Genomic DNA, 12,139 nt, shown 5'->3' with positions numbered 1-12,139 from the left:
GTAATAATGCTATGAAAAGGGTTATGCACTGAACTGAAGGTGAGTTAGATGTTTAATTGGTGAAGACAAAATATATTGTTACGTCAAAGAGATATTGTGGTATTATTATTTCTAGTATGGACTATCCAGCAGCAAAATATGGCAAAAAATAGTGCACAGTGGACTGGACTAGTTAACCAAGCCTCAATATTTCCTCTAGTAGCCGCCACTTGCTAGTACAGCGGTATGTCTACGGATTAACAACGCTAAAATCAGGGGTTCGATTCCCCTCGGTGGGCTCAGCAGATAGCCCGATGTGGCTTTGCTATACGAAAACACACACACATTCCTCTAGCAGCCATATTAATGACCAAAATTCAATGTTTAGGATGACATTATTATCTAATTATGCCAAGTTTTATCAAGAGTGCATAATAATATCTTCATTTCTGTGAGGTCAAATTTCCTATTTCTGCGGTACCAACAAAACAGCTTGATAGCAATTTTTCCAGGTCTAACATTTTAACGACCATAACAATGCTAAAATCTAGAGTTCGATTCTCCGATAAGGAGATAACGTAGATAAATTTAATGAGTAGCGCGAAAAATAAAACAATATCATCGACATACTATAGAACCCGCACAAAGAGTGTATTAAAGTGTAATCTAATAACATGTTCTCTTTTCTTCTTTAATAATAGATAATGAATTGTTAAAGAACATCAATTCACTAGTAGAAGGTCATGACGTTACTGAAAAATCTACTCTCACGTGTCTGGGATAGCTCGTGATAGTTGAATATGCATGTACTTATCAGTCGCAGTCGGAAACGAAGTTAAACCTCATTCCTGAGAAAGAGGTAACGCTTTTATATCGGTCATAGTTTCCAGAGGGCGCGTGATAGATGCCCATGGTTACGGTTGTATAAATACTCCCGGAGCTTCGGAGTTATGGATACAAATCTGCTGTGTCACCATCTCAGGACATACAAGATAAGAATGACGCCCCCCCCTGAAATGTCGAAATGTGGACTTGCCCGTAATGTGAATGTGGGAGTTCTCGGTTTGCGTCCTGTTGATGCACAATCACGCTTCATACTTTGGGGCCTTTGCGTTATAAGAATGAGAGTTAAATCCCACTATTCGGTCAGACGAAAGTATCCATGAACTGGTGGTGAATGTTCTTTACTAGCTCCATTCTCCATCTTATCAGTTCAAAATTAAGGACTACTGTTGCGTAGGTAGCTATGCGCAATTTTTTTTAATGAACCTGAAGTAAAACTTTTATTCAGATTTTGTTTCCCTTCTCCAATAGCATTTCATGGCATGGTGATTAGAGGATTCGAAATACAACATTGTAAGGGTCACGGACATGAATCCCGTTTTCGAACATTCTTGCCAATTCAGCTGCTATAAATGTTAGTAAAGAGTAGCCCAACAGTTGGCGGTGGGTAGTGTTGACCAGTTGCCTTCCATTTTTTTCACTTCAAAATTAGGAACGGCTAACGCAAATATTCCTTGTCTTGTTTTGCGCGGAATCCAAAAACAAATACATCTGCTTAATAAACTTTAGAAACCTAACTGCATTAAAACTGGAAGGAAAAAAGAGATAGGAAGTGCATTTTTATTGCCAAATTAACCACTTTTACAAGTAATTCTTAATACTACAAAATAACCCAAACTAATGATAATAGGAGTAAAAGTAAATATAATTGATTTATCTTATCAACACGACAAGTTTTAACATTGGTGAAGAGAATACATTCATATATTCCATTGGTCAGCATGACAAATCTTAAAAAGTTTTGTTTTTTCAGAATTTTCTGTGAACAACGATGAGTTCTACTGTAGAACTGACAAAAAAAATAAACAAACGAAGCATTAAAATAGCGAGATGACCTTTTTCTCCGGATTAACTCGCTTGGTATGATGGTTGTTAAAACTTGTTTTTAGGCCCTCCAGACACTAAAGAACGTACTATCTCCCGTTACGTAGAATAAAGCACAATCATAAGTAGAGGATAGGAGTGTTTTCTTAGCGGATATTCCTGTATTATTTAGTGTTTATACGATAGTATACTAGTTTTCTTGTAATGGCCGAAAAACACATGTAAATATTACTGGTTCGTTTGAAAGAGTGTGATGCTGGAAGGGTCGACGTTCCAATGTTTTTCGTCTTTTTTTTTTTTTTTTTCTTGTTTCGTCTCGCAATTACCTTAACATGCTGAGGCATGCTTCTTTTGTACCGAATGGCCGCATTATTCATGACTGTTGAAAAAAGTAACCATCTTACTTTTCTGTACTTCAAGGGTCGGATGTTGCCTGGTGGTTAGAATTGTGAATCCAAGAATTTATGGTTCCTAACCTGTAATTATAGAAACGTGCTCCATACTTTTTGAAGAGGCCTGGCATGGCCGAGCGCGTAAGGCGTGCGACTCGTAATCCGAGGGTCGCGGGTTCGCGCCCCCGTCGCGCTTAACATGCTCGCCCTCCCAGCCGTGGGGGTGTATAATGTGACAGTCAATCCCACTATTCGTTGGTAAAAGAGTAGCCCAAGAGTTGGCGGTGGGTGGTGATGACTAGCTGCCTTCCCTCTGGTCTTACACTGCTAAATTAGGGACGGCTAGCACAGATAGCCCTCGAGTAGCTTTGTGCGAAATTCCAAAACAAACAAACAAACAAACAAAACTTTTTGAAGATTTGTAACAATTACAGTAAAGTTCTAGTATTCAATCAAACTGGAATTATGATAGTTGTGGGTAATGTTCACTAGCTAGTTGTTTTCTTTGTGGTCTGTTAGTTGCAAATTAGGAATTGCTATGAATACCATACGGTCCTTGTGTAAATTTTATTGTAATGAAGATATAACGGACTCAACTATTTAATCCTTTTTTTATTAATGCTATACCAAAGTGTACTCTCAAATATATTGCAGACGTTTATCTACCACTGCCTGAAAAGCACATTGTTCAAGTCTGTCTTTATTTAGTGGAGTTATTTTGATGATATTTATTTGCAATATATTTCTACTGTTCCAGGTAGTTCGGAAGGAGAATGGACACCTTGCATCATCAAATAGAGGCATCTCTAGGGCGATCTCATGATTTGATGATGGAAGACCGATATCGTCGTTTGCAGTATGACCACATTCGTGGCTTTCCAAACCCTAGATTTCAAGATTCCGAATCTTCCGGCAGAGGGCGGCCAAAGACCCAGAATTCAATTTTCCCTGGAAGAACGCCACAAAACAGGAGCCTGGAAAATAGTGAAATGTCTCCATATTTCCAATACTACAGAAACAAGTATGGATCTATTTCGGCAATGTCCACTGGCGCTCTCTATGGGCATTTACGAGGAACGCCGCATGATTCTCTTTATCCTCTCGAGCATGGAAGGAACGTATCTGTTCGAAGTTTAGGTTCGAAAAGCCGTTCAGCAGTTTACCCCTGGGAGTCCTACGGTAACATGCAAGACTCTGTTTATAATGATGATTCATTAAGGAAACGAACTTCATTTCAACATCACAGTAACAGCTTGCCGACTCCAACCACGTGCATGTGTAAGAAATCAGGTCGAAGTAGCTCGCGGTCTCTACCTTCGTGTTGTAGCTGTTACACGGATTTTGGTTCCTCTTCGAAAAGTAAGATTGGTGTTTCGTCTTCTCCCCGAAGAAAATCTGTTCTTCCAGACAAGGTGGATCTGTACGTTGTCAAAGAAGAGCGTGGTAATGGTTTGGACCATAAGGACAGACGAAATTTAAAAAGTTCCCAAAATGGATTGCATCTGCCAAAAAATCCAAAGACACAAAAATCTAGAGCATCGTCGAAGAAAAAACAGGATGCTTCTCTCGATCCCAATCAGCCCAAATCTGTTCAAAGTTTAGACAGAAAAGAGCTCTTCAGTTCAATCTCCTCGCGGAAGTCTATTCTGGAATGCGACGTGACGGCTTATGATCTGATTAAAAAGTACATCAAAACCACATCTGTGTCTGAAATAGACAGTGACTTAGATGATGATCTGAGCGATAATGCAATTGAAGAAGATAAAGAAAAAAATCTTCCTAAGTCCAAAGAAACTTGTTTAAAAAAGTCAGCGTCGTTTCCGTCTAAACAGTGCATCGGGCTTAAAGGTACAGAAAATAACCCGGGAATACATAGTACAGAATGTGAAATAGAAAGTTCGAATCTTCGAGTAGGTGGTGGTGGTGAAAATGACAAAGGAAAAAATCCAGAAGCTTCGAACCTGCGGTTAGGAGGTCAGGGGTTAAGATTGTATTCCCCACCCCTTAGTGGTTCTTCCATTCTTTCACTTGCCTCCGAAACTTCTAGAAATAATCCAAGTTTGGTCAGCAGTGGATGGACTAGTCCGTCAGCTTCTGATAATAGGTTTGTTTCAGTTCCCGAGCCTGATTACGACGACAATGAAGCAGAAAGTGATGCCAGCTACGAAACTTGCCGTTTCAAAGATCTAAAATTATCTTCTTCGCCGCTTCTGGTCCGCAAGAATCACTCTTCAGGTCATGGTGAGCCACAAAATTCAAATTATTCCTATTTATCGCCATTTCTTTCCAACAGCCTTTCTTCAGGGTCATCATCCTCACAAGTTTTCTCCCGCCGGCATTCGTATGACCAGAGCACATCGTCTATAAAAGATTCTTTTGGTTTTCAGACCAGTGTGGCATCGGGTACTGAAGCAAGAAGCCCTGATGCATTATTGTTGTACGAGAACAGTCCGTCAGGTTGTGATCCAATTAGAGTCCCAAGTCCTCCATCACCTTTTGGATATGTATCCCATTCAGAAGGAAGCCTAGAAACCGTTTGTGTGCCTGAAGTGAGATCAATACTTAAGAAAAGTGAAATAAATTCCACCAATCATGGCATTATTGTGTCTCCCGTTCATATTCATGGTGTGCAGGAGCTTAAGAACTCGCGAGAAAAAAAGCAAGTAAAATTTAAAGCACATGATGATGAATCTTTATTTTTAGAGTTTATTGAAGATAAAGAAAGTGGCCTTACTGGATATTGTGTGCGGTCAGAAACGCAAGTTGATACCCTAAACGAAGATTTGAGGGACGTATTATCGATAGGTGATGCTGCCTCAGCTGATGATCGAAAGATATCGAATAATAAATCTGATAATGCCCATAGTCACCAGTATTCAATGAACAATCGCAGTTCGCCTTTATTAAATGAACGTGTTTTATGTTTAACCCCCGATAGCAACAACCAATTGTCTCTCAGTGAAGAAGAGGAGCACGAGAGTCCATCGGACTCTGGACAATGGTCAGACAGCAGTTGTCCTCAGGCAGTTGCTTATTCTCCTCTTCTTACAGAATTTCAAGAACTGGACCCTGGTAAGTGTGGGCTATCTTGGAACGAATGGTTATTTTATATTTTAAGGAATTTGATACTAACCTTATGTATAAGCGGTAAATTGTGCTTCGACGGAACTCTTATTTTCAGACCTTGAGGAAACCTTAAATATTTTTCCTCGCGCCTTTTCTTATATATTGTTAGTAATCTATTGTTAGTAAAGTATTGTTAGTAAACTTATCTATTGTTAGTAAACTAAATACCAAATTGTTTCCGACATTTTGACACTTTTTAAAAATAATGTTTAGCTCTGAAAAATAAAACTATCTGCACAGGAGGGACAAGTCCCCATGAGTTCTCCTTTTAAAGTTTACTGCCATGATTTATCCTTCTGGTTTTATTGCTGTTAAAGCGTGTACTATTTGTGTTTCAAAAAAAGAACAAAATATTTGACTGTAGTATTCCACACTGGTTTAGTTGTAAGTTTGCAGTCTTACGACTCTAAAAATCGGGTTTCAATACCCTTGCAATGCTGAGCACAAATTGCCCTCAAGAACAAACCAAACCAAAATCGCAAGATTGTATGATGTGAGAGCCAATCTGAAACTTCCAATCGTTAAAGATAACGTTTAAACTACTTACACGAGTGTGTGTTGTATGTTTAGGGTAGCTACGAACATGAAAGAGTAAATAAAGGTGAAAAACGGGTTTAAAAAAAAAAACTCGTGGGAAACTGAAAAATTATCTTAAAGATTGGAAAAGCCAGCAAAATTTGTGTTCTATCTTAGAACCAGTACACATACCGAATTTTGTGTTCTATCTTAGAACCAGTACACATACCGAAACAAGTCTATCATGGCACTCGACTCATAATCTGAGGGTCACGAGTTCAAATCCCCGCCGCACTGGACATGTTCGCCCTTTCAGCCGTGGGGGCGTTATAAAGTTCGGTCATTCCCACTATTCGTTGGTAAAAGAGTAGCCCAAGAGTTGGTGGTGATGACTAGCTACCTCTAGTCTTCCACTGCTAAATTAGGGACGACCAGTGCAGATAGCCCTCGAGTAGCTTTGCGCGAAATTCAAACCAAACTACACATACCGAAGCTACATTATTTGATCTATGCAGATAATTATAGGTGTATTTCAGCGTAATCTTGGCCGCCACTACTCTGTTTTACCTTATTATCTAATTATTGTATTTTACGAAGCTGCAACGTCCTTGTTTAAATACCTTCTTCCTTCTACAGTGCGCAGATAGCCCTCGTGTAGCTTTGCGCGAAATTCAAAACAAACAAACAAACCTTCTACAGTTCGTAATATGGGATATTGTTATTACCTTTTACAACCAGAGTGCAGGCCTATCTATAGCGGTGTTAATTAAGCAGAGTTACGAGAAAAAGTTGAAATACGTTGTGTGCAGGTCTGAAAAAAATTTGGAATTATGCCTGGAAAGTCAGAGAAACTTGTTTGGAAAGAATGTGGCCATCTTCTTCTTCAGAAGCCTAATTTATTCATTATTTTTTTATGTATAGGGATATTCTTGTTTTGTTTCGAGACCAGAAGGTGTATTTTGAAATTTAATGATTAACCCCTACATTCGTAGTTTAATTAAAGATATAACACCAAGTTGTTATTGAACAAAATTATTGACACTCATTTCTGTAAGCCTCTCACACAACGTGCACCCCTATTTTATTTGGTACCCTCAAGGAATTTACTCAGAACAAAGTGTTTGTGTAAAAATTGAAGTTTCTTTATTTTAGCCTAATCTTCTGCGCTGTTAAAGAAAAATGTCAGATGATTGACTAGTCGTGTTGTCAATTTCACTTCTCATTCAACTTGTTTACATGAGTCTATTTATTTACAATTCCAGATTCGCATGTTGTTTTTTATATATTTGAGAAATGACACGTGTCATTAAATTTAAATAAACCTTTTTAATTGCGTGTGTGATTTGTTTATTTACTATTGTGACGATTTTTCTTATTTGTGGTAGGCTTCTTTGGTATAGAGACAAATAAATGGAAATTACATGAATATTGGAAATAACCTTGATGTACACATTTGGACTGCACAGGTGGAAATATTCCTGTTTCTGTCAATCTCTCTCATTTTGTGTACTGCTCATGCGCATGTCATCACCGGTTACATACCGAAGGTATAGATATCCTTGTATTCTTTGGTTCTGCTATCACGTTTTCCTGGCACGAAGCTAACATTAATTTTGAGTATCTAAACTGTACTTGTTTTTCTGGCTACATAGATCCACGATAACCATATGGTCTGGCATACCCTGGTAGTTCAGGTCTCGACTCGCAATCTATTTGTTATAGGTTCGAATCTCCGTCATACCGAACACGCCCTTTCATATGCGGGAGCGTTATGATGTTACGGTCAATATCCCATTATTCGTTGGTAAAAGAGCAATCTCGGCGGTGAGTGGTGTTGACTGGTTATCTTCTCTCTAGTCTATCGCTATTAAGTTAGAACAGCTAGCGTAGATAGCCCAAGTGCTGCTTTGCGCGAAATTCCAAACTAACCAAATCATTAACTGTGCTAAAGTTGTAATACTGCCCACATAGTTGTCAAACATAATGTGTATGTGCGTGTTTGTTCAGCTGAACAAACGACCAGTGAAACTGATTAGATATTCCAGTATTACAATATTTTTATGCATGGGAATCTAAGGTTCTTTGTCGTAAGTGATAAACGTTATTTTACAAAATGGTACGAAATAACATCTTTATTTATTTATTTTGTTAACGGTGTAGTTGTCAGAGTGTAGTTCAGGCATCTGCGTATTACATCTTGTTGAATTATTAGTTGGCTGTTTAACATCCCAAGGCGTGGGAACTGATTTTCGGGAAGTTCTCCAAAGAGAGGGGGACACTATGACGTAACCGATGGGAAAGTGTAGATGGGATTTGTAAGCATTAGTTTCACCTGAATGATCACTATTAATGTTTTTGTGCTTGATTTAACCCGTTTCGTCTCGTTAACTGCTAACCGGATATTAAAAACTACCGTTAAATTTGAAACGTTTTAAAATGACGATGTTAAAGATAAATTTAAAAAACAAAGTAGACGAGTCAGAGCCAGAATCATTATTTTCTTCTCACCTGTTCTTCAGCCGATGTAGTTCGAGATCCATTCGAGAACTGTCAAATCTTGTGTATTTAAAACTATAAAAAAAAATTAAATCAAATAAATGCAGTTTTGTAGAGACGTATCCCAGGCCCACTTTCGAACTTGGCTGGTAAAGCACACCAGCTGGTTTGAAGTGAGATATGAAAAATCAGTTGATTTGATAAAGTAGGAATTGTATTTCTGACGTATATTTTTTAAAATATTTCACATTGTATGTGTTCATTATTGTTTTCGTAAATTGAATGAAATATTCTCTGTATTAATGGAGGCTGTTTGTAAGATGCCTTCATTACATCATGCTAGTTGAATGTTTTTGTTTTTTTTTTACCTTAAAATATTCTTTTCCTTTCACCCACTCACATAACGTGGTCGAAATTTAGTGCATAAAATACCCAGTGTTTGTTTACGTAAAAGTGTGGTGCTGCCATCTATAGATTTAAAATGGAACTTACTAACAAAAATTTAAAATTGGCTTCGTATTTAATCAGTTCCTTCTCCATGCTACAAACTAACACTTCAAAGCAGCGAAAAGAAACTTGATGTAGCTTTTAAATTATTAAGTTTCCTGAAAAACACGAAATTATTTGACACATTTAGGGATATGAAACTGTAGCAGACGACTGTAATAGTTGTAGTAAAGTCCTTCTATATACGGCAAAGAACCGGTAGTATAAAAGTAAAAAGCCCACTGATGCCGCGGGTCTTGTTATATAAAAAATATAATTATAATACATTACGGCCCACTTAGGATATGAATGTTACTAAAGCCAGAAAGGCCTGCGCAATTGTGGCTAATACACAAATGTATTAAAAATTAATGTATTATTATGAATTTAAAAAATTGATATTAAGAATTCTTTACTTTCAAGAGAAAGACAGTAAAATCGTGAAAATCTCTGCTTTTCATCTCGATTAAACGCAGTTCAAAAAGATTGTTGCAGATTTGCTGCCACTTATGTATGTCTACTCGCTCCTTCCTTCAATTTGTATCGTTTAAATACTTTTATTTCATTTTTTGTAATAATCGTTACTTAACTAATGTTTTCTAAGAGTTTCAAACTTGTTCAAGTTATATATTTTGAAACGTTCAAATATTTCTAGACTTGTAGTTTGTATTATCTGTTCACGCGTGAATGTTTATAAGCCTGTAGTTTGTACGAGCTGCGTGGCCTCGCATGACATGATAGTTAGGGTTTTCGACTCACAATCGCGGTTTCGAATTCCCGTCATAACAAACATGTTCACCTTTTCAGCCGTGGGGGCGTTATAAGTTTACGGTCAAAACTTCTATTCGTCGGTAAAAGAGTAGCCTAAAAGTTGACAGTGGGGATGATGACTAGCTGTATACCTTTCAGTTTTTCATTGCTAAATTAGGAAGGGCTAGCGCAAACAGCCCTCTTGAAGCTTTGCTTGGAATTCAAAACTTAACGTTTTGCGCATGTCCAAACGTCTTAACATACATGAGGATTCAGCACAGCCGACGGTTCGTGCTTTGGCCATAACATGATATAGTCTCTCGATACGAATCGACTTATAGTTCTGTGGTGATGCAATTATCAATAAAAGTGACCATGTTTCTATGCTCGTTAACAAGTGCATGTTATTCATTGCATTAACGCAATATTGACTCCATCTCGCAAAGAACACGGCATAAATAAATTATATAATTTTTTCGAGAAACCGGTTATATTGTATTTACCACGGTACAGTACGCGGCTACGATAATGAACCTTTTATTTTTTTTAAACCGTATCTGTTAGCTTAATCTGACTCGGTATTTCCAACTTAACCATACTTTACTAACACGAGGAAAACATATGACCTTCTCAATATTCCATAAAGAAGCTTGAAAGTACCACGTAAAAAGTAATTTCTATATTCTGTAATTATTTCCTCGCTCTACAGTTGTGTATTCTATGCTTACTTTCACTTTTTTAGAAAATTTTACCCAGGTTTGTGTTTAATTTCATGCACGCGAGTTGACACAACCCTTTGTAATTGACCTGGAGGTTTTACCTTAATTTCTGAGTTCTTGGAAGAAAGATTTGGTTTTTTTGAAATTCGCGCAAAGCTACACGAGGGCTATCTGCGCTAGCCGTCTCTAATTTAGCAGTGTAAGACTAGAAGGAAGGCAGTTAGTCATCACTCCCCCCCGTCAAGTATTGGGCTACTCTTTTACCAAAGAATAGTGGAATTGACCGTCACATTATAACGCCCCCACGGCTGAAAGGACGAGCATGTTTTGGTGTGACAGGGGAAGAAGGAAAGAAACAAGGTAGTTAATAGTCCAATACGACGTTACTCCAATTGGTTACTTTCAAAGCTTATGCTCCATTATCACAAAAACTTTAAATTGTTGCTATGACAACAGTGGTGGATGTGCAAAGGTGAGGATGGTTTATTAAGTATTTTAAAGATGTGTCTAAAATTATTATCAAATTATTTTTATTACAGATGTAATATCAAATAAACTGCAGATCGAGAGAATTCTAAGAATCTATGCGCACAAACAAAGGAAAATATGTTGTAATATTTTAACCACACTACATCTGTCATATCCAGTACCGACGAGGCCTTTCGTTCAAAAAGTGGATTCATTAGTCCGGCTGGGATAGAGAAGACTTAGTAATGGTCTAGAATTCTAGATACTATATTTTCGTAAACGCTAAAAAATGCTTACACTTTTTGTTATGTTTATGTAACAACTGGAGTACTTTAATTCTTTTACTATACTTGGAATTATTTTAGTAAACATCCAACTTTGTGTGTACGGAAACGAATCTTACAATTTTGCAATTTAAAAATAATCAAGCTGGGTAATTTCAGATCTTCCCAGTCGGATAGCAGCAGATTGCCTGATGTGGCCTTGCTGTAAGAAAACACATACACACACTTCCAGTCGGATAGTGTCAAAATGAATTTTTTTTAGAACGCCTCTTTTTTTTTCCTAAAATTATATGGAAAATTACGGTTTTACAAATTAAAATATAGTTATATTTTGAAGTTATACGAACTTCAAAAAGACGAAATAAAAATACATATTTTTTGGCTAATAATTAATGTGAATTTCTATGTTCTTCTGTAAACTTTTCTTGACAGCATCCGTTAATTCACGTATGATTACAGAGATTTTTTTACTGTGTAAGTTTTGACAGTGAGCTCTGACTACCCTCCACCACCCCTTGTCAAAAAATGCTGCAAAATTATTATGCTTCTACGAATCTTTATTGGATAAAATCAGTACAGTATAGAAAACTTTATAGTATTGTTTTTGATTTAAAGTATAGGCTTACCACCTGAGGTTTTGGGGCTATTTTTAACAAACGTAAAGTTTTTAATGGGTTCTAAAGGTTTCGCTGGGAGGCATGAATGTTTTTTTGTTTCTACACCATGATGTGGTAAGAACACACCATGGTGAAACATACCGGCAAAAGAAAATCTATAGAAGACATCTTACTTGTTGTAAAGACACCAGATCGTCTTGGAAAGGAAGTTCCCCTTGAACACTTTCCCATCACAGTTAAGAGTATGAGGTACCTTTAATTTCGTTTGGCTGATTTACAGTTGCCGTCCATTTTACAAAGTTTCGTCACGAACACTCTACCTAAACAATCTATCAGAAAAACAAAAAAGTGGGGGGATGCTTGGCTAAACATGCAGACTTTACAATGAGAGATTGGAAGCGTAAGGAGATTTTAAAAGC

The 12,139-nt window shown here is 37.3% G+C and overlaps 1 protein-coding gene across 6 annotated transcripts in view; it reads left to right on the top strand.

Annotated features, from left to right (window-relative positions):
* The window catches only part of LOC143238939 (uncharacterized), a 101,266-nt gene that overhangs the window by 54,344 nt on the left and 34,783 nt on the right, over positions 1–12,139 (top strand). For 5 of the 6 annotated variants that reach the window (XM_076479599.1, XM_076479595.1, XM_076479596.1 and 2 more), the window contains exon 2: positions 3,016–5,330. In XM_076479599.1, the coding sequence (XP_076335714.1) occupies positions 3,032–5,330 (2,299 nt within the window). In that variant the 5' untranslated portion in view covers positions 3,016–3,031. The remainder of the gene's footprint in view (positions 1–3,015; positions 5,331–12,139) is intronic. The other variant, XM_076479598.1, reaches the window with a different exon arrangement.

This window comes from Tachypleus tridentatus, chromosome 13, assembly GCF_004210375.1.
Source record: "Tachypleus tridentatus isolate NWPU-2018 chromosome 13, ASM421037v1, whole genome shotgun sequence".
In the NCBI taxonomy this organism is placed as follows: Eukaryota; Metazoa; Arthropoda; class Merostomata; order Xiphosura; family Limulidae; genus Tachypleus; species Tachypleus tridentatus.
Note: the sequence above shows the minus strand (reverse complement) of the source record. Positions and strands in the feature narration are given on the sequence as shown.